We start from the raw sequence: 25,543 nt of genomic DNA, 5'->3' as shown, positions 1-25,543 counted from the left end.
CCTCTGGAAGTCAGCAGAATTAGCCTGCAATACTGCATTCAAACCACTGCCCCTCACTCAATTATAAGTATACCACCCTGGAAGAGAGAATTTTATTTCTTATCCCAAGGACAATTCTGATTGCAACCTGTAATCTTTACTTTAAAGAGAATTTCTGTTTGGATTAGATTTTCCAGAATTTCAATCTGGAAATTTGATTTGTATCTGATCACTTCCATGGGCATTTGTCCAGAATGACCAATATAAACAAATAATAATCAAAATATATTCCCTCATTATGACTCATCCTGCTCATCCAGAGGATGATCTAGATTGCTAAGGAACGCATAGGGAGTGGCGTGTAACTCCTCTGAGTCATGAATGCAATTTAATGTTGTACACTATGGTTGATAATTATATTTCTCCCTTACTGAATAAATTAATCCATCAGTGTTACATTTTCATGTGTGTCTCTGTATGTTTGTGTGCTCTTTCCAATTTAAAAAAGCTTGAAGAAGATCACACAATGAATGTAGACCTCACTTCAGAATAGTGTCACCTGCCTCTTTTTCATATTCCTAAAATCATTTCTATCCAGGTAACTTGGGGATGATATAATTTCTGGTCATAAGAGCATAAGAAGAACCTTGTGGGATCTATCTAAGGACTTATCTAGTTCAACAGTCTGTTTTGGAGGTGACCAGACATTGGTCTGGTTTCCAGAAATGCTTATCAAGAACTATACTGCCCTAGGATTTTAGGTAATCCATAGCTTCTATAGCCAGGCAACTTTTAAAAGTCTTATCCCCCATAGGTATATCTGATTTCTTTTGAAAACTATCTAAATTGTTTATTTTGCGGATGCAAATTTCACAGATTATTTGTTCACTCTACAAGGAAGTCATTCCTGTTATTTAAAGGGTCCCTCAAATCCGTAACATTTCTTCTTATATGAATGATCGTGTATACATTAATAATAATAAATAGCTTTATCCTCCATGGATGTGCAAACCTTATAATGAGGTTGTCCATGTTATTAGCAATCCCACTAATTATGGTATAATTAACTAACCAGTATAATTAAATCCTTGCTTTTATCATCTGAGTCATTGGTTAACAGGATCTAAAATCATGAACCCATGTATATTTATGTCTTGTTTATTTAGGCAACAAAAACAATAAAGAAGCACTTTAATTTACAGGCGTGGATTGCAACATGGTCAAAATGATCACACATGGTGCTTTGGGCATCTTAATTAACTTCTTTATTTCAAAGTGCAACCAGCTGTCTTCTCTGATATTCAATTTCATAATCTGGTAAGTCTATTTCTTATAAAATACATGACATGCTTGGTCAGTTACATCATAGTTCACATGTTGTGTACTGATCTGCAGTACCCATTTTCTGAAGTCTTGTCCAGGAAGGAAGGGAGGAAAAAACCCTATGGACTGAAGACAAGATCAAGTCAGTATCATGATGAAATGTTGGGAGTTCGAGGGTACATGGTTATTTATTGGGCTCATGTGGAGAAAGGCCCTTTGAACTACCAGTAGCCAAACACTTGTAAAGGAAAGTTGAGGACTAGGAAGTCTGATCTTGAATAGCCACAACAGCTCCCAACAATACCAGGCACACAGAATGTGTCAGCCACATTAGGTAGTCCGGATCAAGACATCAACTGCTCTGGAAGTCTATAACTACTTTTATTGAGAATGCCTATAATAATAGCATCATATAAATCTGATTGTATGTACCTCCTTATGAATTAAGGTAGTATTTCTGAATATTATCTTGTTTCTCAGGCCTTAAGAAATGTTTTGCCTAGGCAATGGTTTTGCATCTTTCCATCAAGATCAGCTTCCTTACTCTTTATATCCTGTGACTATGAAGCTTTTAGTAAATAATCTTAGAATTTTGCCATGTGGGACTGGTACCTATTTTCAGAGCCTTCTCCTCACTTGCACAAACATCTCTGCCAACTTGTGTTCTCTCTCTCTCTTCCTCTAATCACTTCAACCTCAGCTCATGGGTGACATGGCCTTTGGTCATTGTTGGTGGTACGGGAATGTTCTCCCTTATTTGAACACTGTCGAAAGGCAGCTTCAAATTTTGTAAAATATGTTAGGCTACATCACCCATTACTTTAGAGGAAAGTGAGGGAACCGGCAGTGAATTGAAGCAAAGGCAATAGAAATGCGATAATGGTTGGCAACAGAAATCGCAAATATCATGCTAGTATTGCTTTTAGCTGGTTGAACAGTGTGGTGGCCTAGAGGTAAAGATGCTCTCCTCACACTCAGGAAGTTGAGACTTCAATTGTAGGCAGTGACAGATGTTTCTTTATCAGGGTGAGAAGAGAAAATGTCTGCTGCGAACTCCACATAGGTGTCAGGAAGAGCATCCAGCCAGTAAACACTCAGTTCCATTCAATTACCCTGACTCTACTCCAATAAAAGGGATTACAGGATCATAAAAAGAATTTTTTTAGAAGATTCAAGAATGGATAAAGAGCACTTTACCTCAGCAGGAAAGAAAGACATAAAGGTTGGACTCCCTCCTAGAATCATTCCCTGCTTATCTATCAGGCTTAGGGTTAGGGTTCTGCTCTGAAGTTCAAAGTTACCTTGCCACTGCCTTCTCTCCATATTCCCTTTCCACAAACTCACACCATTTTAGAAGCAACTAGACTACAACAGCTACAACAGCTTTCATAGCCTCTTCCATCCACTAGACACCAAGCCTGGACTGGAAGTCATTCCACAGTAATGCCACCTGCACAAAATCCTCATCAGCCTCCTATAGTGTTCTCCACTCTTTCAGGATGAGGCGTCTGAGTTTGGGTGTGAAGGTGAAGTACCTCAACAGTGAGGACTACCGGTTCAGATACTTCACCCAAGGGAAGCCTGGATCCCGACCATCTGTGCTGATGCTTCATGGATTCTCACTCAACAAAAACATGTGGTTAAATACCATTGAAGTAGGTCTTCCTTTTATTCTAGCTTGGATGATGCTAGCCTGGCCTTGGGTGCTAGAAGTCATTGACGAAACTTCCTGTGTGCTTGCCAAAAGCCTTCTTTCTTTTAAAGGAAATGTGCCCATACTATTCCGTGTCCCATCTGCCTACAGCCCGTGAGCCTCCTTGCCATTGGGCAGAGTGGGATGGGTGGAAGACCAAAGATAAAGCTGTGGGTGTCTCTGAAATATAGCCTGCTCCACTTCCTTCAAGTAGGAAAACCATCTCCAAAGTTCCTGGCTAGAACGGCTGATGTCCACATCTAAAGCTCTACCCAATTTTTCTGCTTCTTGATCTTCTTGGGGGTATCTGAGAACCAGCCACCTACCACTACAAGAAAGCAGATGGGGAAACTCAGATCCTGTGCAAATTGTTGATCTTATAAGCTTTGGGCTATCCATAACACGTCACTGGTGGAACAGTAAGCGGGAGTGAAATCTAAAGGAGGATAACCATCTCCCCAAATAAATCAGTGAAGTCTGAGCATGCTCACAGCTTTCCGAAATGCTTCAGTTGATGAGAGGAATGGAAGAAAAGGAAAAGACAGGGTAGGGTGGGTGTGGGTGTTGAGGAAGGGAACTGGATTTGGTCCGGGACCAAGAGTAGCATTTCTTCTCTAGACCTGCTTTTGGCTGTGTGGAGAACCAGCTATTCTTGCTTTGATTCCTTGGCTTCACATGCAGGACCATTTCCCCATAGATCTTTCCTAAGGACGTCCATTTGGTCTGCGTTGATCTGCCAGGTCACGGGGGAACCACTCGCTTGCTCGCAGAAAGTCACACAGCAGTTGCTCAAGCTAAAAGGATACACCAGGTAAGGTATCTCTTGAACTGTGGTGTGTTACATTGTTCTTTGAATTGATGGGTGGCAGCAAAGGGGGAAAAGTGAGGAGGGATGAGACATTGGATATAAAACAAGGTGAGACTTACTATGCAATGAAAAATATATAAAGCATCTATTCTTTGTAATTAAAAATGTAGAATCTCCTTTGAGTCAAGCATACCTCTTGGAGAAAAAAGAATTTTGCCCCGGCTCCATCTTTTGGTTATTACTTTTTCACTCTGGATCAGATATTCCTAATGGTAGTCAGGTTGAACCCTGCTTAGTTTTCCAAGATGAACCAATATTGGTTAGATGTTGCCATCTAGCAAGAATATTTTTGTTAGAAGTGCACATAAAGGAAACCCAATGCTCTATAATCAATCCCTTCAAAAATTCTCACAGATGTGTGAAGCAGCTGTGCATTATTTGATACTTAAATGGTATTATTTTCATCCCTCTTCAGTAAATCCTCCTTGAGCATAGATTGTCCAGCTTTAACCACAAAACAATTCAAGGAAAAATAGGCTCTACAGCTAAGTCCAACATGGAAGACATTGCAATTGTATGCTCCTTATCCCCTTACTAATCTCAATGAATCCTAATTAATTGGGGTTTGCTTAGGATAACTTCAGTCTGATGTGTGATTGTTATGACAATCCTAGAAACATATGCTCAGGCCCATTGTGATTAAAGGTTCCTCCAACACTTGTTGATTTGTGCAATATTGTCATGTATGAGCCGTGGTGGCGCAGTGGTTAGAATGCAGTACTGCAGGCTACTTCTGCTGACTGCTGGCTGACTGCAATTTGCCAATTCAAATCTCACCAGGCTCAAGGTTGACTCAGCCTTGCATCCTTCCGAGGTGGGTAAAATGAAAACCCAGAATGTTAGGAGCAATATAACTCTGTAAACCACTTACAGAGGGCTGTAAAGCAGTGTGAAGCAGCATATAAGTCTAAGTGCTATTGCTATGTTTTGAATTGGGATTGCAAATGGGACATCAACTATCATGTCTAAGAATCGGTCAGTCTTGTGCATTCTCCTATAGAGGGAAAGCTTTCAAGTATTTACTATTAATCTTATCTTGTGAGCACCTTTATAAAGAGCTGTAACAGATGTTCTTAACTTTGCCATTATTACTTTTGTTTCATTATCCCCGTGAGATACATTTTCCATATTTTGGAAACATCAACATTGTTCTATAGGCTTGGACAGTATAATCAAATGTATTGACAAAATGCATTTTATTACCACAGTTCCTTCTTTAATCAATCTTGTTCTTACTGCTTGATGACATTCTTACTTGTCATGTTAAATGCTGCTGTATCAGCCATATAAACAGTGATCTGCATGAATCACTAAATCCCGGGCAATTTTTCACCCTACCTGACAGTATGAACTCAGCCCATGTAACTAATTGAGTGTTCATTATATTGGGCAATTAGTTCCAGAAAGAAGGGATTAGGATGGGTGAGCATCTCATGAAAGAACAACCTCAATCTCGTTGTTCCAAATGTTTGTTTCAGTTTGTCCAGTGTGCTGGCCTGAACCACAAGCCCTTCCACCTGGTTGGCATGTCCATGGGAGGCATGGTTGCTGGGGTTTATGCCGCTCTCTATCCAGCCCACGTCTCCTCTTTAGCACTCCTCTGCCCTGCTGGTAAGTATTTACATCAAGTAAGTGAAGTGTGAAGGAAAAAGCCAGAATGCTTATAAAATTAGATTATAAAATGAGAACTTAATGGACTGTTTGGAAATGACTTCTCTCATCAAGAAACTGCTTCATGCATTTCTGGGTAGCTGCATTTATAACACCGTGGCTAGATTTGAATTCAACGTTAGAATCCTCCACACCAGTGATCCCCAACCGTTTTTGTGCCGCGGCCTGGTACCGGCATCACAAAATCATCTGCGGCCCAGTACCGACATCAGCACGCATGGCAAGGCGAGCCAAATGACTGGCCAGCCAGCCGTCCCCCGCTTCTCCCCTCCACCTTCAATTCCTCCTTTGTACCTGTGTCGATGGGCTTCGGGACGGCTTCGGGACGGTCGCTCGGCTCGCCTTGCCATGTGTGCTGAAAGAATCCATGCGCCTTAGTTTTGTTTGAAGCTTGCCCCCCCCCCTCGATGAAACTAAGGCGCAAGGATTCTTTCAGCACCCAAATGCCGCTTTCTACCCGGAAAAGTTCACCGGAAGCACTTTTTCATCAAAACAAGATGGCGGCGCCCAGCAAACTGGTGGCCCGGTAGAAATTGTTCCACGGACCGATACCGGTCCGGGGACCGGTGGTTGGGGACCCCTGCTCCACACGGATTTTGTTCTAATCCCTTTTCAAAAAGATTCAATCAAACCTATGATTGACATTTCAGCCAGCATGGAACTATGGGGAGTTCACTTCCAGATCCAACAAACCCCATTTAAAATAACTGATCTTCCAGCATGAACATAATAATACATAATAACTACTGAACTAAGTGGGCTGGAATCATGGCACCAAGAGGCTTCCCTTCCCGTTTGATATTGCCTTAAAAAAACAATATATCTTAACAACATCAACATCCACAAGACAATCACACTTACATCCTTCTGAGGTCAATAAAATGAGATTTTTCGGAGCAATATGCTGATTCTGCAAACTGCTTAGAGAGTGCTGTAAACCACAGTTCCCCCAACCTTTCTGGACTGCAGACTGGTGCAGGAGGGGGGAGATGGGATGGTTTTGCGCAAGTAGTGGGCAAAGGTGCATATACGCACAGCTCCATTTGCACAAGTGGTGGACATGCATGCCCTCAGCGCGTGCAAGGGGGATGTGCGCGCATGTTTGTGCTCGCCCATTTTGAGCAGCCTGGTTTTGAACAGTTCACGGCCCAGTAGTAGGCTGTGGCTCAGAAGTTGGGGATCCCTGTGGTAAAGCGGTGTATAAGTGCTATTGCTATTGAATATTTACATGAAGTGGTATATAAGCCTAAGTGCTATTGCTATTTACCAGCTGAGGATATTGATAAATGAAAATACTTCACTTTAACACATTTTAGTATTATTTCTATATTTTTAAGATTCTTGCTAGTTTAGTTCTAGAGTGGTAGTAATTTTTTAAAAACACATTCCATTTTCTCGCCCTATTTTTAGGTCTGAAGATTCCAAAACAAAGTGAACTCTTTCTGTGGTTAAAAAAGTTAATTTTATCAAAGGATTTTGCCGAGAGTGTTGTTGTTTCGGTTACTAAGGAGCAAATAGAAAAATTCATGAAAATTTGCTTATACCAACCCAGCTTTTTAAAGATGCAGGTGAAGATATGACTTTTTCCTAGATTGCTGCTCTCTGTGTCCCTTGTAATAACATTTCCCATTTCTCCTCAAGTTCTTTTACGAGATAGTCAGGAAGTGCACAGGATTGACATTTAAGATGAAAGGGAGACCAGCATAAATATTTCCCAAATGCTTGAATAACAAAAGAGATTTATGGTTCCTCCCTTCCCGTCCCTTCCTTCTCCTTTCTCATTCACTCTGCTTTTTTTCAAGAAAGGTATCCTGGCGTGCATGTGGTCCCTTTTGGGACCTTCTGACAAGCAAAGTCAGTGTGGAAACCAGATTCACTTAACAACCATGTTACTAACTTAACAGTTGCAGTGATTCACTTAACAACCGTGGCAAGAAAGCTTCTAAAATGGGGCAAAACTCGCTTAACAAATATCTTGTTAGCAACAGAAATGTTGAACTCCATTGCTCAAAGTCCTCATAAGTCGAGGATTGCCGCTAGCATCCTCCTGCAGCGATGCACCTAATCTAAGAATAGAGAAACTGTTGGGGGACAAAAATGGCACATTTCATTTTAAATTTTAACACTGCCTTACTGCTGATTTGTACTTTTCTCCTTTCACTTTTAGCTCCTAAAGGGATACCTTGAGGATCGGAAACCAAGCAAGATGTTTTTTACATTGTGTAGGTACAAGACACGGCATGGACCAGGCTTGGCTACTCACCCACATTTTAGAGCAGAGTTCTCCAACCTTTCCTGCTTTGCGGACCAGTGAGGGGGGAGGGAGAAGGGATGATTCCCCGCACAAATGGCCAGCAAGCACGTGCAGCAATGGTGGTATGCTACCGGTTTGGATTGGTTCAGCTGAACCAGTGGTTTAAAAAAAAAGGTCTCCCAACGATCAGCTGAGAGGAGGAAGGAAAGCCTGGAAAATCAGTTGAGAGGAGAAAGAAAAGCACAGGGTTGGCCCTTCCACCCGCCCCTGTGTTTTTCTCTTCTTTATCCTCTCAGCTGATTGGCGCTGCAGGCCTCAGCTGGTGTGGGAAAAGGCGCGCGTGTGTGTGTTAGGTGTGCGTGATGCCTGAACCAGTAGTGGAACAGGTAGGATCCCCCTGCTGACATGCAGCTCTGTTTGCACATGTCGTGGGAACACGCACCCGCTGCTTGTGCAAATGGGGATATGCGCGTATGTGATGTGCTTTCCTGCCGCTTCTGTGGTCACAGTCCAAACAGCTTATGGCCCAGTAGTGGGCTATGGCTCAGGGGTTGGGAACCCATTTTAGAGGGACCAATATACATTTAATATCAAGAAAATCCATCCAAGGAGCTACAGCCAAAACCAGCCCTTCATTCGGGACATTTTCAATGGGTTTGTTTCAGATATGGACATTTCTCTTTTCTAGAATGAAAAAATAATTCTGAAAAGTACTGATATATCAGTAAAATGTGGGTCTATTTTACTATACATTTCTTTAAAGTAGTGACGCAGGGAAAGCAACTAGAATAGAATGAGCCAGAAGGGACCAGGTCTTCTAATTCAGTACCATTCAAGCAAGAGAACATGTACCACTTTAGAAAAGTGACTATCTAGTTATTCTTAAACATATCTAGTGATAGAGCACCTACAATTTCTGGAGGCAAGCTGTTCCACTGGTTGTCTTCACTGTTAGGAAGTTCTCCTTAATTCCAGGTTGCTTCTCTCTTTGATTAATTTCCAACCGGGCTGGGATTCTACCAGTTCGCACCTATTTGCTAGAACCAGTTGTTAACATTCTAAGCAGTTCGTAGAACCGGTTGTTAGAAGAAATTACTGGCCTAATCCTGTAAGGAAGGCAGGAAGGAAACATTCTGGTGTTGCTTACAGAAACTGCCTCTCCTTTAACCCTTATTACATTCTTGGCAGGACGAGACTTCCTGTCACAGGAACTTCTCTGGAGTTTTTTTCCCCTCCTTTGCTGGTACTTTGCTTGTGTGTGACTATTTAGAGTTACAATGGCACTGAAAAAAGTGACTTATGACCATTTTTCACACTTACGACTGTTGCAGCATCCCCACAGTCATGAGAAGCCAGGCGAGAAGATGCGTGCCTCTATGTGAGTGATATTGAGTTGGCCATACCCAGCCAATAGCATGACCACCAATCCATGTTCACCCAGTCACATGACCACCAAGCCAGGCCCAACACCTAAGCCAGGCCCACAGAACCAGTTGTTAAAAATTTTGGAATCCTCCCGTTTCCAACCATTGCTTCTTGTCCAGCTGTCCAGTGCTTTGGAGAATAATTTGACTCTTCTTTGTGTCAGCCCCTCAAACAATGGAATACTGCTATCATGTCACCCTTAATTCTTTTCTTTAGACTAGCCAAACCCAAATTCTGCAGCCATTCTTTATATGTTTTAGTCTCCAGGCTTTTGATCATCTTAGCTGCTATGAACTCTGAACTTTTTCTAAAGTCTCAACATCTTTTTTATAATATGGTGACCAAAATTGCTGGCAGTACTCCAGGGGTGGTCCTACTAGGATTTTATAAAGTGATACTAGTACTTCACATGATCTTGATTCTATGCCTGTGTTTATATAACCCAGGATTGTATTAGCTTTTTTGGCAGCTGCTGCACACTGCTGACTCATGTTTAAGTGATTATCCACTAGGACTCCAAGGTCCTTCTTGCAGTTACTGTTTTTAGAATAGAATAGAACAGAACAGAACAGAACACTTTATTGGCCAAGTGTAGAATAGAATACTTTATTGGCCAAGTGTGATTGGACACACAAGGAATTTGTCTTGGTGTAAATACTCTCAGTATACATAAAGGAAAGGTACATTCGTTAAGAATCAAGAATCATAATGTACAACACTTAATGATAGTCAAGGGTACAATCAACAATCAAATCATACTAGGAAACAGTCAATATAAATTGTAAGGATACAAGCAACAAAGTTAAAGTCCTACAATCACAAGTGGGAGGGGATGGGTGATAAGGAGTGATGAGAAGATTAACAGTAATAGTAGTATACACTTTGTAAATAGTTGAACAATGTTGAGGGAATTATTTGTTTAGCAGCATGATGGCTTTTGGAGAAAAAAAAAAAAACTGTTTTTGTGTTCTGGTGTGCAGTGCTCCATAGCATCGTTTGAGGGAAGGAGTTGAAAGTTTGTGTCCGGGATGTGAGGGGTCTGTAAATATTTTCACAGCCCTCTTTTTGACTCGTGCAGTGTACAGGTCCTCGATGGAAGGGAAGTTGGTAGTAATTGTTTTTTCTGCAGTCCTAATTATCCTCTGAAGTCTGTGTCTGTCCTGTTGGGTTGCAGAACCAGTTAGTTATAGAGGTGCAGATGACAGACTCAGTAATTCCTCTGTAGAACTGGATCAGCAGCTCCTTGGGCAGTTTGAACTTTCTGAGTTGGCGCAGAAAGAACATTTTTTGTTGTGCTTTTTTGATGACATTTTTGATGTTAGGTGTCCATTTTAGGTCATGAGCCAGGTCTCACCTAATCTGTACTTAAACCTTGATTTTTCCTTGCTAAATATAAAACTTTGCTTTTTTCCATATTGAAATTTGTTTTGTTGGCCCATTGTTCAAGCAGATTAAGCAAGGCTTCTGAAATTCTTTCCACTGTTTAATAGTAGCTCGGTTCTGGATCATATCACAGAAAAGAAGGCAGCTTACAATGGAAGAGGCACTAACATGTTGAGCCAATGCCCGTGGACGCACATTTCAGTATCGTCACCATAATGAGACAGCCTTTTTTATTTTACAAGCCCTCCAAGGGTGTTAGGAATGTAACCCCCATAATTCCCATTCAACTCAACCCCCAGAGGTTGTTACCCAGCTACATTTGGAGCAGGGGTGTCAAACTCGATTTCCTTGAGGGCCACATCAGTGCTGTGTTTGACCTAGGGGGAGGGGCAGGCCAGATCGACATCACTTGTGTTGGGGGTACGTGTGGTAGCCCGAGCGCTCTGCCAACAAAAACGGGCTCCTGAGCTCCATTTTCAGCCACAACGGTCTCTGCCATCAAAAATGAGCTCCGTTTTCACTGGCAGAGGCATAGTGGGCTGGTTGTTCTGTTTCCAGGGCAGCCTCATGGGCCAGATCTAAGCACCCCATGGGCCGGATCCAGCTCCTGGGCCTTGAATTTGACACCCCCGATTTAGAGATGCAAATTGGAGAAGCTGCAGGGTTGGCATCAGGCAAATGAGGGAGCAAAGGGTTAAATTTACTCCTGCAGCTGAATGTTCCTTATCAGATTTCCTCATCCCATTATTATGAAGTGCGGTGACTCAGCGACAGTAGTGTTTGCATCAGCAGTTTGAGTTCTAGCACTGCATGCTGGGGTGAGCTCCTGTCACTTGCCTCAGCTTCTGCCCACCTAACAGTTCAGAAGTATATTCTATGTGAGTAATTAGATAGTTACCATTTTGGTGGGGGAGACAAGGATGGATTGTGTGGATGGTTAGAATCCTGCCAGCACTGAACCTGTCCCAGTTGCGATGCTTGTCTGAGGCAGCTTAGGAAGAGAGGGAGGGCCTCAGATGCTGCTGCAGGAGAAATTACTTACCCTTCTTTCTGGTGCAGAGTTAGCTCACCCTCCTGTGGCTCACCTTGGGAAGTGCATGAGGGTGTACCAAACGGAGCTAGTAAACAAGACATCCAAACTACTACACTGCATAGCATTGTAGTCTCCTGGCTAATGTAATATCACCATATGCTAAATAAATAAATTCCAATTATTCATGAGAACACAGATCAGACACAGGGAAAACCCAGGAAGTGTGTCCTTGCTTATTAAGAATGGAATGAAACATCCCCCATTTTGCTTCCTTTTATTGGGAAAGGTTTTCTGGACCTCACCAGCAGTGAATCGAGGTACAGCCTCCATGACAACATGAGGAAAATCAAAGCTCCCACCCAGATCATTTGGGGAAAGGAGGACAAGGTAAGGGGTTTATGTATATCTGGGGTTTTGTGAAGTTATATAATTTTAGAATCAGGCAAGAGAACCAATACTGCCATGGAAATTGTACTGTTATAGTTGTTCATTTGCTGATAGTTTCATTGTTCCTTGTGGAAATGTTTGGCTTGAAAATAAATCTCATTTGTTATTCTGAAGGTGACATCCTGCAGTTCAGTGAACAGCCTGAAATTTTTGCCTACATTTCAAGAGGAGGAAGGTTGAGAACTTTGCACAGCAGGTTGAGGGAGGCCCTTTGAAAAGGAGCAGGGCTTATTCTGGGATGTTAGCAGCACCTGCAGACAGGATGAAAGGCAGCACTATTTTAAATCCAGAATTGGGAGAAATGGACATTTTTCTGTCCACTTTGCTATACCCTCACCCTTATACTTTTTAATAAAAGTTTTCATACATTTCTTAGAAGTCACCCAAAGTCACTCGGTTGAGTTGAGCAACAGTAGAAATTGAATGAATGAATCAATCATCAATCAATCAACCAATCCATCTCATTTATCCTAAATTCAATAAGGCAAATCCAATCAAAGGAAATGAAATAATGGCAGAGAGAATATCCTGGTGAATCTTTGTTGTCGAGGTTGAACTATTAACAGTAAATAAAAAAAAATGGTAGCACTAGCACTGATGATGTTTGGGTAATGAAATATCTGCAAGAAAACAACCAAGCTCAGAAAGCACCAAGGACCCTTCTTTATATATTAACAGAACTCACATGTAACCTGGCTATACAACTCAACCCATTAAAACCTGAATATCTGAGAATAGTGGAGATGCTATGTAAAACATCAGTTACTATTAAAAGGCTGTGTACTGAACAGTGCTTCAAGAGCAAATGTAAGGTGGCACACCCAAGTCGGATTTTTTTCAACATACACTTAAAAATATTTCAGTTGTGATGAGAAGACATTCTTTGTTTCCTTTTGTGTAGGTTTTTGATTCTTCAGGTGCAGAAATTTTGGCGGCTGCCATTCCTAATTCCCAAGTGCATTGGCTGGAAAAATGTGGTCACTTCATAACCCTCGAGAGGCCCAGGACATCTGCAAAGCTCCTCTTGGAATTCTACAAATCGGTCTGTGACTCAGCCGAGCAGAAGAAGGTGGCCTGAGGCTCAGGAAGTGCGAGGTGGCAGGAGACAGGCAAAGTCTGCCACCCCACCTACCAACCCCATTTTGACTTCTCTGGCTGGTACAATGGGAGCTACAACTCAAGATACTTAGTAGGCAGCAGAAGAGGTGAGGACCTGGAGAAAATAGCTTTGCATCACCATTCCAGAAAAACCGATCAAGAATTGATCCAACTTTCTAATGGAACTTGCACTTCTGTGTGTGTAGTATTGCTGTGTTATTCCATGTGGCTAGGTCTACCTCTCCTTCATGCCAATTGTTGAAATTGTTGTTGAAATTGTTGTTGAAATTGAGGCTTGAGCAAAGAATATTTCCAAATATGGTCAAAAGAGCTTTTCAGATTTCTGCATTGTAAAGTTGTATGGTTCCTGGCACAGTGACCCAGAACCGCAAATTCCTCAATTTTCTCCAATATTGGAGGCAGAGCTCCAAATAGGAAGATAAACTAGCTGTCAGACACTTCAACTTGTTGCCTCTGAGATCTATTTATTTTAAGAACCCTGATATCAAAGAGATTCCGATGACAAGAGAACAAGGCTGCTTGGCAGACTTTATGAGTGTGCAACAACCAAAACCCTTAGCCTGCTCTGACAAAAAAATAAAATAAATTAGCAGGGAGTAAAGGGCTTTATCTCTACCTTGTCAATCTATCCCAGCAGGACATTGGATTAATTATTTCAATTATATCTTTCCACTTTTTACAGGATGAATAATACTTTTAAAAATTCCTCCCTTGGAGGTATGGCTGAGCCTGCAATATAGCTGAGAACTTTGTGCCAACGTTTTGTACAAATGTGTGAGTTAAAGACCCACTTCCCTAATATGGTGAGAAAGAATATCAGATTAAGGTTTGAAAATCAGTGATCCTCAGCAGTGCATCCACTATTAATTGATCTACTTTATTTTTCTTGGAAGTGGTGGGTTGCTGTTGTTTGGCACATTCAAGTCAGTCTGTACTCCTGTTGACACCCTGGATTAGTCCATAAAGATTTCTTTGCAAAATTTTCAGTAGTTTGCCAAATTTGTTGCCTTCCTCCTAGGGCTGAAAAGGACTCAATACCCAAAGGTCACCCAGCTGGCTCCATTCCTAAGGAGAGACTAGAACTGACGGTCTCCCAGTTTCTAACCTTGTGTCTTAACTACCATACCAAACTGGCTTTCGGGTTAAGTTAGATCAGGGGTGTCAAACTGGATTTCTTTGAGGGCTGGATCAGCATTGTAGTTCTCCTCTGTGAGTCGGCAGGGTGGGGAAAGGTGGTGGGTGGCGGGACGGATGCCTCCTGCAGCACCCTGCTGGCCAAAACAGGGCACCAGGGGATCCGTGTGTGGCCCCATTGAGCCTCATTTCGCCCTCCATGGCCTCATGCAGCACCACGTGGCCCGTTTTTGGTCCATTTTCTGGCCTGTTTTGGGCCAGTTTTTCACTGGTAGAGTCTTGCAGGAGGCCATGATGGGTGAAAACGAGGTGCAGGGGGGCTGCACCAGGCCCATTTTAGCAGCCAGAGGCACCACATGCCAGTCCCTTGATATTTTCAGGCCAGCTGGATTTAAGCACCCCGCAGGCCAGATGCGGCCCACAGGCCTTCAGTTTGACACCCAAGTTAGATGGACCACATCTCATTTGTATCTTTTTCTCCCAGTTCACTGAAATTTTATTTCCTGCTTCCTTTCCTATCAAGGCAAAGAGAAAGTAAAGAGCCGAAGCTGACTAGGTATTGGCAGAACCGCTGCTGCTTGACTTGGTCATGCTTATTATTTCACTTTACATGTCACTTGAGTAACATGAAAAGATGTAACATGATGTAACATGATGCAGGCAGGCATCAAGATATTCAACTGCCTCCTAATGCTTCCTTGAAGAGTCTCGTGTGTGTGTGTGTGTGTGTGTGTGTGTGTGTGTGTGTGTGTGTTTGAAAATGCAGTATTTTTTTTTTTTAGGGATAGGTTGTTCCAGGGAAGGAGGCCATCTCTAGGAAGGTTAAGCACAGAGTTCCTGTAGAAGGCAAGTTTTTTAGTTAATAAAAGTGTCTATGAGAAACACATTTTTAAAAAAGCATTTTTTTCCATCTCAGAATAACACTGAAGAGGAAGGGTTGGAATTATTCCAAGTTCTTGCACTATGCATTTTCATTTTAGTGTTTGCTGCTTGTAAATGATCAGCAAAGCTTGGCTTTAACTGCTCTTTTGAAAAAATGACAAAGGACTGCATTCGTTGGATTAAAGAAAGCACACTCACACATGCAAAACTGCAGTCAGAAAGGTTGGACATGGCATGTCAGCTTTTATTAGTTGAAAGTAAAATCAAACTTCAGATCAGAATGAGACCAGTGTCTTATGTGGAAGATACTCTCTTCCCATCTTGGGTAACACTACAGTGCAAGAACAGAACTCTCTGCAAAACTGCTCACACTTTGAAAACAATCATGTGGCAGATGTAAAAGTGATTTAAAATACTCCCCCAAAGACAGAAAATATTCTTCCCACCTAATGCAACAGAACAGCTTATCAGAATCAATGTGTGTCCTTCTCACAGGCAAGACACATTTAAAGCTCTTAAGAGCCTTGAGGTAGCATCTTTATGCAAAATTAAAATCACCTTTTGGACCAGGCTGGAAAGCATCCACAGCAATCCACATGGTTTTAAGCTTTAGCTAGGCTCAGTAAAGATGTGTCATGCTCCTGCCAGTTTAGGGACTATGTTTTCTTTTTCCTGGAAGATCAAGGTCCAGCATAGCCCTGCAGCCTGCTGAAGGAGAACCCACAGAAAAGGCCTCTTCAAAGGAAACATGTGCTTAGAACAAACAGAAAACATTCTCCTTATATACACAGTATTTTACAACAAAAAAATAACTGGAGTGGAAAAGACCAGAAAAGTCCAACTAATTTTACAAAGACATTTCAAGAAAAAAAGTTGACAAAATGGATGTCAGGGTTTTTTTTTCCTCCTCAAAGCTGCACTTTCTTGTCAATTTGTTTTAGATTTTTTTTTTCATTTTAATACATTGTGAAAATCTGTGCTGTGACATCAATAGACATATCTTAAGAATAGGACACTATAAGCTCTTCCCAGAAACCTCAAAAAGGATATGTAAGTTAAAAAAGACAGTCTCATAAGACACCACTCTGGTTAGCCACTTTGCTGCTGAGTTCTCTTATTAAAGCTAGACATCACGAATTACCCTACGTGAATGAATGCTAGATTTGCCCTTAGGAAAGAATATTACACAACATTTTGAAATGATGTGCAACATGAGAAGTTAATGAAGCCAAGATAAAGGAGGGATACAGGGATGGAAATGAATTATTCATAGATGATCTTGCTGAAATCCAGCTGGATTTGCAAAATGAAAGGGAAATCCACAAAGGAAGGAACAGATGTTTACATGATTGCTCTAGCTTTCATTCCAAATACTGAACAACAAATCATTTTAAGTTATACATTATAAATATTTTCTACTCTGACAGGTCCCAATGGCTCTTTTAAAAAACAATTTCTTTAATGTGACAATCTATGTGACCAAAAGTTGAACTTGTAAAATCAGCTGACGACAAAAGTATATATTCTAACTAGGCCTAAAGATGGAAGTCTCAAACAATACTCACAGTAATGTCAGTGACCTATTATCATAATGAAGTGATTCATATGACCAGCTGGTCAGTCACAAACACACATAGATAAAAAGATTTTGCACCAATTGAAAAGATAAACCCACTTTAGGATTGTGCAAATCAGCCCTTCAATTTGTTTGCTTTCAAAATAATATAGGGTTTTCGTTTAAAACAGAACATGTATAAATTAGCACTAATTCATCCTATTCACTTCAATTTGAAAATGGCTTTGAATATATCCTCAGTTCACTTTTCCTGGATCATTTCTTACCAAAGTAGAGTCCTCTTCAAAATATCCCAACCCCAGCAAGTGTTGCTGAAGATTAATTAGGCGGGAGAGATACCCCAATTGTATAACCTGTTAAATTACATCACAAAAGACATGAAAGAACTCGAGCGAGAAATGGAAGAGAATGCCTTTGTAGCCAAAATGGTGGTTCTAGAACATATCAGTTGGGTTCAGCTGTGACTTGGCCAAACCTTGAGAGAAAATTTTTTAAAAATTACTTGCTACTTATACAAGAATAAAGGCTATACCACTTACCTTTTCTCACCAATCCTTTTTATGAGATCCAGAGTCAAGTAATAGTTTGCCCAAAACTGAGAAAGATACATTTAAAATTTGGTGTAAAATCTTTACATAAACAAAGCATTTTTCTTGGATTTTCATATTGTGGCTAAGTTTAAATTGATATATTGGGGTGGGGGGTGGGGAACAAATAAAATACGATGGCCAGGGCTTCAGGGCTTTTCAATGGCAATGATTATATTTTCAAGTGCTATCTCCTGATTCAACAACATATAAAACACTTAAGTCTTAAATTAATAACACAGAATAGAAATTGTAAAAAGGGGGTAACAAGCTCCAGGCTAAAAGGCAACCTATGAATTGGATTTATAGCATTGCCAATGGGAATTCAGAATGGCTGAATTATGTATAAATTTTGATGGCACAATTACTAAATTTTGATTTGTTCTATAAGCTGAAAACCCACAATGAATGAAAATTTATTCCTAAAACACATATAAGTTTAGAAACACTGATAATAGAATTGGCATCTAATGCAATTTCATACAGGATCAGTAGCTTCTTCCCTAATTATTTCTGGTGCTACATTTAAATTATTTTATGGTAATTTCTTACATGGTTAATTCTTGGGTAAAACTTAAGATGTTACTTCTTTTCAGTAATTATATGTAAACTGACAGCTGATTCAAGCAAGATCTTAGAGAAATGCAGCTAAATGAATCTGCATTCAAAAAAGTGCCTCCAATACAATGTTAATTGCCCAGAGGTGAGGTTATTTTCTATTGTAGCTTTAAAAAAATCATTTTTGAAGTAAAATGCTGTTAATTTTCAACAGGGACTTAGCAACTAGGTATTGTAGTTGGAAAGTGTATACCCAATTGTTATATAACATTGTAAAATATTACAGTATAATGGACCCCATTAGTACATAAATATTTTTTAAGTTACAAAAAACCCCAACCCTTTTTTCCTTTTTAAAAAAGCATTAAAACAGATTTTGCCAATGGCAATGCCATGCAAAATCTAGAAGTACCAAGAATTTCCATAAGCAGGAATTTAAAACAAATTTCTGCTGTTTCCCAGCAGGCCAAAAATCAGTCTAATTTAGAAAACAGTGCGCAACCTTTGTGGCCCCTGAACCTCATGACCTAGGATTCAAATTCACTGGAGCCTTGAAACTCTGCTTAAGACATCTCACAATACAACATTTTACCTCACTGTCCATTATTTATCAACCAGGTACCTTTGGAACCCTTCAGCTTTAAACAGCCATACTCCCATTTCCAGAAAAGAACAAGAAAGACTCAGAACTGGTTAACCTGCTGTTTCTACAAATGTCCCATCTCTTTTTGACATTCAAATCCAAATGTATCATTATTAAAATCAGATTTTGATCGTGTGAGGACAAGAAAAAGCCGTCAAGAAGAAGGTAATATTAAGAAGGGGGCAGTTTCCAAGTGTAGGAACAGCCACCAACCATCCAGATCTCTGATTTCAAAGTTTGTTCTTCCTTTTTTTTTTTTAAACAAGAACAACAAATAGACGCTCCATTTCTTTAGTATCAGGCACTTGAATTGTTGGGAGAAACATGCCATTCTGAACCAAGCAATGTGGAAAGAGGATTAAGAGACTCAGCAGTAGGCTAGGTCTAATAACAAAATTTCAGCAGCAAAGCGGAGGCCTGGAGTGAGCCCTGAACCCTCCAGCTATGCTGAGACCTGCGTAAGTTTCGGAAAAAAAAAAAAAAGCCCAAGAAGACACCAACAGCCACTGTCCCGTAGTGTCCTTTTTTTCATTTGAGTGGTGCTGCGCTGTTACTAATAGGAGACTTTTCTATGTCTTGAACTGAGAAGGCATGGAGGCACTCTGCTGCGCCTAATTGCCTGGATTGATCAGGTCCATGCTTGAACCAAACAAAGCCACCAGCTGCTCTTCATAATGGGTTATATTCCTCTTCATAATGTCCATGCATGGCCCAAGTAACCGCTCAAATGCTTGCACATCCATAACTGCACAGAAATACAGAGAAATGTGAACAGAAATTTTTACATTAGTTCCAAGGAGGCTGTCAATCAAGCTCTTTTTAAAAAAGCAATGAAATAAATTACCCAGAAAAGCGGGGGGAGTGGGGGGTGAGAATCCTTGGAAAATTAATACATAATTTTATTTAAAGATCCCCAACTCCAATTGCAATTAGAGCAATCACAAAATAGTCCCAGAAGTAAGAATTCCCAAGGAGAGACAAAAGAATCTTGCAAATATTATATTAAATGCTTGCCTTCACTATCTTTGAAGTAGATAGTATTGGAACAGGTCAAACTCAAGGCCTGCAAACTGCCCCCACCCCATCCTGTTTTGGCCAGCCGGCTGCTACAGGAGGGTGTCTGTCCGTCTCCTCCCTGCCCTGCCTCGCAGAGAACAACTACAATGCTAATCCGGCCCTCCAAGAAATCCAGTTTGATACCCCTGTATTATAAGATCTGCAAAGTCCAAACTTATAAAAAGGGTGTTGGTACTTACCTGATACGCCCGTTCTCTGTGAACTGTGAAGAACATCCAGTGATGGGAAGGTGCTTCAGTCCCTTCTAGGAAGGCTGGGCTTAAACTTGAGGACATTCCTCCTCCTCCACGAGACTCTTCCTTAGCGTCCCCAGTTTTGCAAAGCCGAGGTATTGATACCCTATATGCTTAAGCCTATGTAATAACCCTGGCCAGAACAGACCTCCTACCAGATGGAATAAAAGCGTGGGGCTGGATGCTCTTCATAGCTCACAGAGAACGGACTTATGGGGTAAGTACCAACGCCCTTTCTCCTATGAGCTGTTCAGAGCATCCAGTGATGGGACATACCAAAGTTTGGCACTGTCCTAAGGGAGGGACTCCATCTGGGTTGCAGACCTAACTGTCTCTGAAATAACTTGCTGCAAAACTCGCCTACCAAATGAAGCCTCAGCAGAAGCAAACACGTCAATTTTATAATTTCTAATAAATGGAGATGGAGAAGCCCAGGTTGCAGCTCGCAAATCTCCTCTACTGTAGCTTGGGTCACCCATGCTGCTGTGGTGGCTGCACTCCTGGTGGAGTGAGTGGTAATGCTTTGGGGCACTGGAATCGAGTGAGAGTAATATGACTTAGCGATGGTGGCCCTTAGCCATCTAAACCTTGTGCCTCAGGGTGTTAGACTGAAAGGACACGAAGAGGGCTTCTGTCTTTCTGGAGGGCATCATGCGCTCTATGTAGATGCGTACGGCCCTTATGTCCAACACATTGGTGTTCAAGCCTGTGTGATGAACGTGAGCAAAAATTTGGGAGCACCAGTTCTTGAGCTCTATGGAATGCCAAATTAACTTTTGGAATGAAGGAGGGATCTGGTCTGAGAACCACTCTATCTGAATAGAAAATGCAGGGATCTTTGCGCACCGATAATGCAGCTAGTTCGGAGATTTTCGGGCAGATGTAATCGCTATCAGGAAAACTACTTTGTAGGTTAGAAATTGAAGCGTCGTGGTCCTTAGTGGCTCGAAGGGACCTGTAGTAAGGACCAATAGTACCTTATTTAAGTCCCAACTTGGATAATAGTGCACTACGGGGGGGCTCAAGTTCTTGGCACCGCGCAGAAAACAGCGAATGCGAGTGTGTTGAGATATGGAGGTAAGATCATCGCAAGATATGACCGAAGCCAGGGCCGCCACCTGTCTCCGCAGAGTATTGGGTGATAACCCTTTGTTTAAGCCCTCCTGTAAAAATTCCAATAACTGTGCTACTGATGGGGAAGTGGGGTCGATCTGAACCCTCTGACACCAACAGCAGAAGCTACACCAGGTGGCCTCATAGATTTGGTTTATTGAAGGACGTCGAGCCAACTGAATAGTGTAAATAACTTGAGTAGAAAGGTGTTCATCTCTCAGACGTCGCCGTTCAACTTCCATAAGGCTAAGTTTAGCCACTGGGGATCCAGGTGTAGCACTGGGCCTTGAGACAGCAATATGACCAATGATGGGATCCTCCACTGTGGTACCATCGAGAGGTCCTTCAGGTCCGCGAACCATGCTCGCCTTGGCCAATAAGGAGCCACTAATAGCAGGTCTGCTTTTTCTTCCAGCAACTTCTGAATCAATTTGGGGATCATGGGGAGGGGAGGAAAGGCGTATAACAACCTGGTGGGCCAGTGACATCTGAGGGCGTTCACGTCCTCTGCTCCCTGCAATGGGTAACGAGAAATGAATCGGGGAAGCTGTGCATTGAGTATGGAGGCAAACAGGTCAAGTACCAGTTGGCCCAACCTCCGAGCAGCCTCCAGAAAGATCTTGGGGTCCAGACGCCATTCTGATTGGTCTAACTTTGCCTTCCAGGATGTCAATGATGGCGCCAAAGTGAATGAGTCTAGTAGAGGGTGTTAAATGACTTTTTGACCAATTGATTGAGAACCCATGTTGTTGTAGGGTTACAAGTGTAGTTTGAGTGTTCGAATTTGCTTGATTGATGAAAGATGCCAGAATAAGAATGTCATCCAAGTAGCACTGAAGTGGCCCAACTCTGAGTGATGCTGCCAAGGCAGCCAAGACCTTTGCAAAAGTTCTGGGAGCAGAAGCTACGCCAAATGGGAGAGCAATATATTCGTAATGGATGTTGTTATAACAGAAACGAAGGAATTTGAAATGTGAGGGCCTAATTGGGATATGTAAGTAAGCTTCCGTGAGGTCTATGGAGGTAATCGTTTTTTCCGATGCCGAGTAAGATGGATTGGAGAGTGGTCATTTTAAATTTTCGGTAAACTTAATATTGGTTTAGACATTTTAAGTCCAGGATTGCCCTCCATTCCCCCGAACTTTCAGGGACCACAAAGAAGTGTGAATAAAAACCAAGAGCTTTTTAATTAGAAGGGACAGGTTTTATGGCCTGGATCTCTAGTAGATGTGCTATGGCTGTGTCCATGAGAAACTTTTTTCCTGCGTCCCTGGAAATTGGGGACTTCATAAAAAAAATCCGGGTGGGTGGAGGTGAACTCCAGTGCCAGACCAAATCGTACTGTGTTCCTGACCCATGCATCAGTGGTAGAGGAGTCCCATTGGTTGGCAAACATTTTCAGGCGACCGCCAATGGGAATCTCATTGTGGTCGTTACTTGGATGTGCGGAAGGGCCTAGATCCTGTTCCTTGAAATTGTCTCCTAGAATGGAGTCCCCTTTTATATGTGTCCCCAGTTCTATCTGTCTGTTGTCTGAATCCAGGCTGTCTTTGAAATCTTGGACAGTAGGGTTGGTAGAAGGGGCGAAAGGAAAACCCCTATGAAAGGGCTGTGGTGATCTGGACTCTGATCGATGAAAAAGAGAGGGGAGAATTTTCTTTTTGGTTCTGGTTTCAATTAGGAGGGGTTCAAGCGCACTGCCAAATAGTTTGTTCTCTGAGATGGGAGCTGAGGCAAGCCACCACTTGTGCTTGATGTCTGCCTGCCAATGCCTGAACCAAACCTTCTAGCTGCAATTTGGGAAGCAATGGCCCTAGAGGAAAATTTAACTACATTGAAGGTAGCGTCTGCTGAAAATTCTGCAGCGGCGATTAATTGATGTGCCCTAATGTTTGAGGCTGGAATGGTATCCCTCAGGTGGCAGAGCCATCTGAGAGATGATCTGGTGAAAAAGGAGGTCGCTGTGGCCGCTCTGATGGCCCATGCATCTGAGACGTGTGCCCTGCAGAGGGCTAGTTCCATGCTCTTTTCCTCAGGCTTGAGAGCCTCTTCAGCTTCACTTGGGATGGCTGAGGAAGATGCAAGCACAATGATAAGCTCGTCTAGTTCTGGAGTGTCTAGAAATTTAGAGAACTTGGGTCCTAAATTATAGTATTTTTTATCATGTCCTGTGGGAGCGGGATATGAGACTGCTGTAGCCCATTGTTTTTGCACTGAATTGGAAAACATGTGTGGCACAGGGATAACCTCTGCCTCAGTGACTGGTTGAGAGAATATGAGATCCTCTGCTTCCCCTGGAGTATTTGGTGGGGGAGGGGTACCCGTATTATCTGGCCGTGTGGTGTTCTTGGCCTTAAACAGCAGGGATTTAAATAATTGTGGGTGGAATAATCCTGTAAATATGGGGAGGTCAGGTGAGAGGCCTTCATCGTCAGACATCCCTCTTTCTAGCAGATCCACCTCTGACAATACCTGGTCAACCTTGTGTACCGACCCCTCCTCCATTTGATCCATTGGATCCCCTTGATCTCCCATATCCTGTGTGTACAGAGGGTCTCTGACAGTGGGCAATGATAATTCTGCGGGGGGTACCTGATGAAGATGTGGATCCGTGATGCCCAGAGATCGTTCAGAAAGAGATCCGCAAACCGAAGCTGAGGGTGTTCGTCCTGCCTGAATAGCCTGTTGGACGCCTGCTGATATGCCCTTCTGGATACCTAGCTCCATCCATGCCCTCATGTTGGCAGGTATTTCCTCTGGAAGTTCCTCCTCTTGTCTGAGGCCAGCTGCAGTTGGCGTGAATGTTGCCTCTGGGGCCCTCCTTGGTGAGAGAATGTTAGAAAGAGCCTCCTGGGGAGGTTGTATCGATATGCTGCTCCTTCTGGATAAATCCAGAAGGGCAGTTGGAGGGTTCTGGGCCTGTGAGGTAGAGGGTATGATGAGTGGTGAAGAGGTGGGCTGTGCAGCTGCTTGTGTACATTTTTCCACTTGCCCTTCTATTGCCTGATGGCATCTGCGTGCATCTTTCTCTGCTGCCTTAGAGGTCTTTTTGGGCTCCGTGGACTTCTCTCTATTTTTAGCAGTTAGTCTAGATCTGGAGTTATAGTTGCTGGCCATGGTATTGCCTTTGATAGATTAGTAATGTAAAGAGGCTATGAAATTAGGTGGCTGGAACACCTAGGGGCCTGCTCCCTTAAGGGGCAGGGGATCCTGGAATAAATAGTTCCCTGATGCCTTTAGCAAATGTTGTCTCCTTGTTCTGTTTTGCTTTGTTATCTGTCTGTCTATCTATCTATCTATCTATCTATCTATCTATCTATCTATCTATCTATCTATCTATCTATCTACACACACACACATATATATACATACACACGCACACATACACATATATTTTAATAATTTAAAGATTTGTAGAATTTAAGTCAATCAAGTCAATTTCTGAATAAAGTACTTGTAATATCAAATATGGAGACCAGAACACCCCCCCTCCAGACCCGGCACCTATATGAGGGCACAGAGATCTGTAACTGATAATTAGATCAGTTTAGCTGCACTTATTGCCTGTGGAATCCAGCAGTTCAAGTTCTCTATCATCCAGTGGACTGGTGTTAGGGACCCCCCTTCCCAGGTCCCCAAGTTAACCTTGTTGGGTAACTTGCCTCACAGACAGTAACAATTACTCAGCAAATTTAACCAATTTAACCTTTAAAATGGTGGCCACCTCATGCCAGAAACGAAAACGAAAGCAGCTATCACGGCCCGGCCTGCTGAAAGCAAAACCACTCAGTGGGAAGGTGCAGGGGCTAATTCCCTGTCCTGAGGTGCTGTGCAGGGAAAGCCTTGTAATAAAAGGAAAAAAGGCTGTACTGTTTAAATTGGGGCTTTGAGCCTCGATAAAAGGAAAAAAGGCTGTACTTTTTTATTGAAGCTTCAAACCTAGAAGGGAGAGAGCATTTACTCAGCCAGCTGGGAGATCAGAGAGATAAGCCTCCTTGTTTAGAAGTTTAAGGCAGCGTCTCTGAAACGAGAGGTTTTTAGCCTCAGGGAAGATTGGCTAGATAAGCCTCCGTGTTTATGAGGCTTTAGTCTCGGGAGGCTGGAACGTAAAAAAGAACCCTAAGTGAAATGACTTTTGGAGGTTCCCAGGGGTGGTGGGGGTAGTTGGTGACAGAAACTATGGTTTTACCTGACCTGAGAAATAAATCAGCTAAATCAGCTAAATCGCCAGTGTTCTGTTCCAACCAGGAAAACAATAACACAACCTGTCTGAAGAAAGGCTGAGCTAAAACTGGGGACGCTAAGGAGGAGTCTTGCGGAGGAGGAGGAGTGTCCTCAAGTTTAAGCCCAGTCTTCCTAGAAGGGACTGAAGCACCTTCCCATCACTGGATGCTCTGAACCGCTCATGGGAGAATATGTCATTTGGGGGTATTTAATTACAACATTGGATTCTTTGAAATTTGGCTCGGTAAGGGAGAAGTTGCAACTTCTCACTTCCTTGTAACATTCCTAGAAACTTAAGTAATAATGGAAACTCCATACAGT

The 25,543-nt window shown here is 42.2% G+C and overlaps 2 protein-coding genes across 3 annotated transcripts in view; one reads left to right on the top strand and one right to left on the bottom strand.

The window, feature by feature from the left end:
• The first annotated feature begins 1,189 nt into the window (after positions 1-1,189).
• On the top strand, positions 1,190-14,178 carry LOC113447653 (monoacylglycerol lipase ABHD6-like). 2 transcript variants are annotated; one of them, XM_087923540.1, is made up of 8 exons: positions 1,190-1,296; positions 2,801-2,957; positions 3,693-3,806; positions 5,342-5,474; positions 6,945-7,102; positions 7,702-7,735; positions 11,916-12,016; positions 12,978-14,178. In XM_087923540.1, the coding sequence occupies exons 1-8, from the start codon at positions 1,196-1,198 to the stop codon at positions 13,152-13,154; spliced, it is 975 nt and encodes a 324-aa protein (XP_087779666.1). In that variant the 5' UTR covers positions 1,190-1,195; the 3' UTR covers positions 13,155-14,178. The 2 variants fall into 2 exon arrangements, with proteins under 2 accessions (XP_087779666.1, XP_087779665.1); XM_087923539.1 differs by having other exon boundaries at positions 7,702-7,756.
• A 1,242-nt stretch (positions 14,179-15,420) lies between these two features.
• PRKAR2A (protein kinase cAMP-dependent type II regulatory subunit alpha) overlaps positions 15,421-25,543 on the bottom strand; it is a 79,985-nt gene continuing 69,862 nt past the window's right edge. Inside the window, exon 11 of the mRNA XM_026717981.2 lies at positions 15,421-19,320. Coding sequence (XP_026573766.1) covers positions 19,187-19,320 — 134 coding nt within the window. The 3' untranslated portion in view covers positions 15,421-19,186. The remainder of the gene's footprint in view (positions 19,321-25,543) is intronic.

Source organism: Pseudonaja textilis, chromosome 2 (genome assembly GCF_049901715.1).
Source record: "Pseudonaja textilis isolate UNSWEBS1 chromosome 2, rPseTex1.2, whole genome shotgun sequence".
NCBI lineage: Eukaryota > Metazoa > Chordata > Lepidosauria > Squamata > Elapidae > Pseudonaja > Pseudonaja textilis.
This window is presented reverse-complemented; position numbering and strand designations above follow the sequence as displayed.

What these genes read in the sequence shown, in the direction of transcription:
- LOC113447653 (XM_087923539.1), top strand. Translation starts at nt 1,196, where the DNA reads ATGGTCAAAATGATCACACATGGTGCTTTGGGCATCTTAATTAACTTC. An exon ending in ATATTCAATTTCATAATCTG is followed by an intron (nt 1,297 to 2,800) that starts GTAAGTCTATTT and finishes CCACTCTTTCAG; the next exon opens with GATGAGGCGTCTGAGTTTGG. An exon ending in CCAGCTTTTTAAAGATGCAG is followed by an intron (nt 7,103 to 7,701) that starts GTGAAGATATGA and finishes TTTCACTTTTAG; the next exon opens with CTCCTAAAGGGATACCTTGA.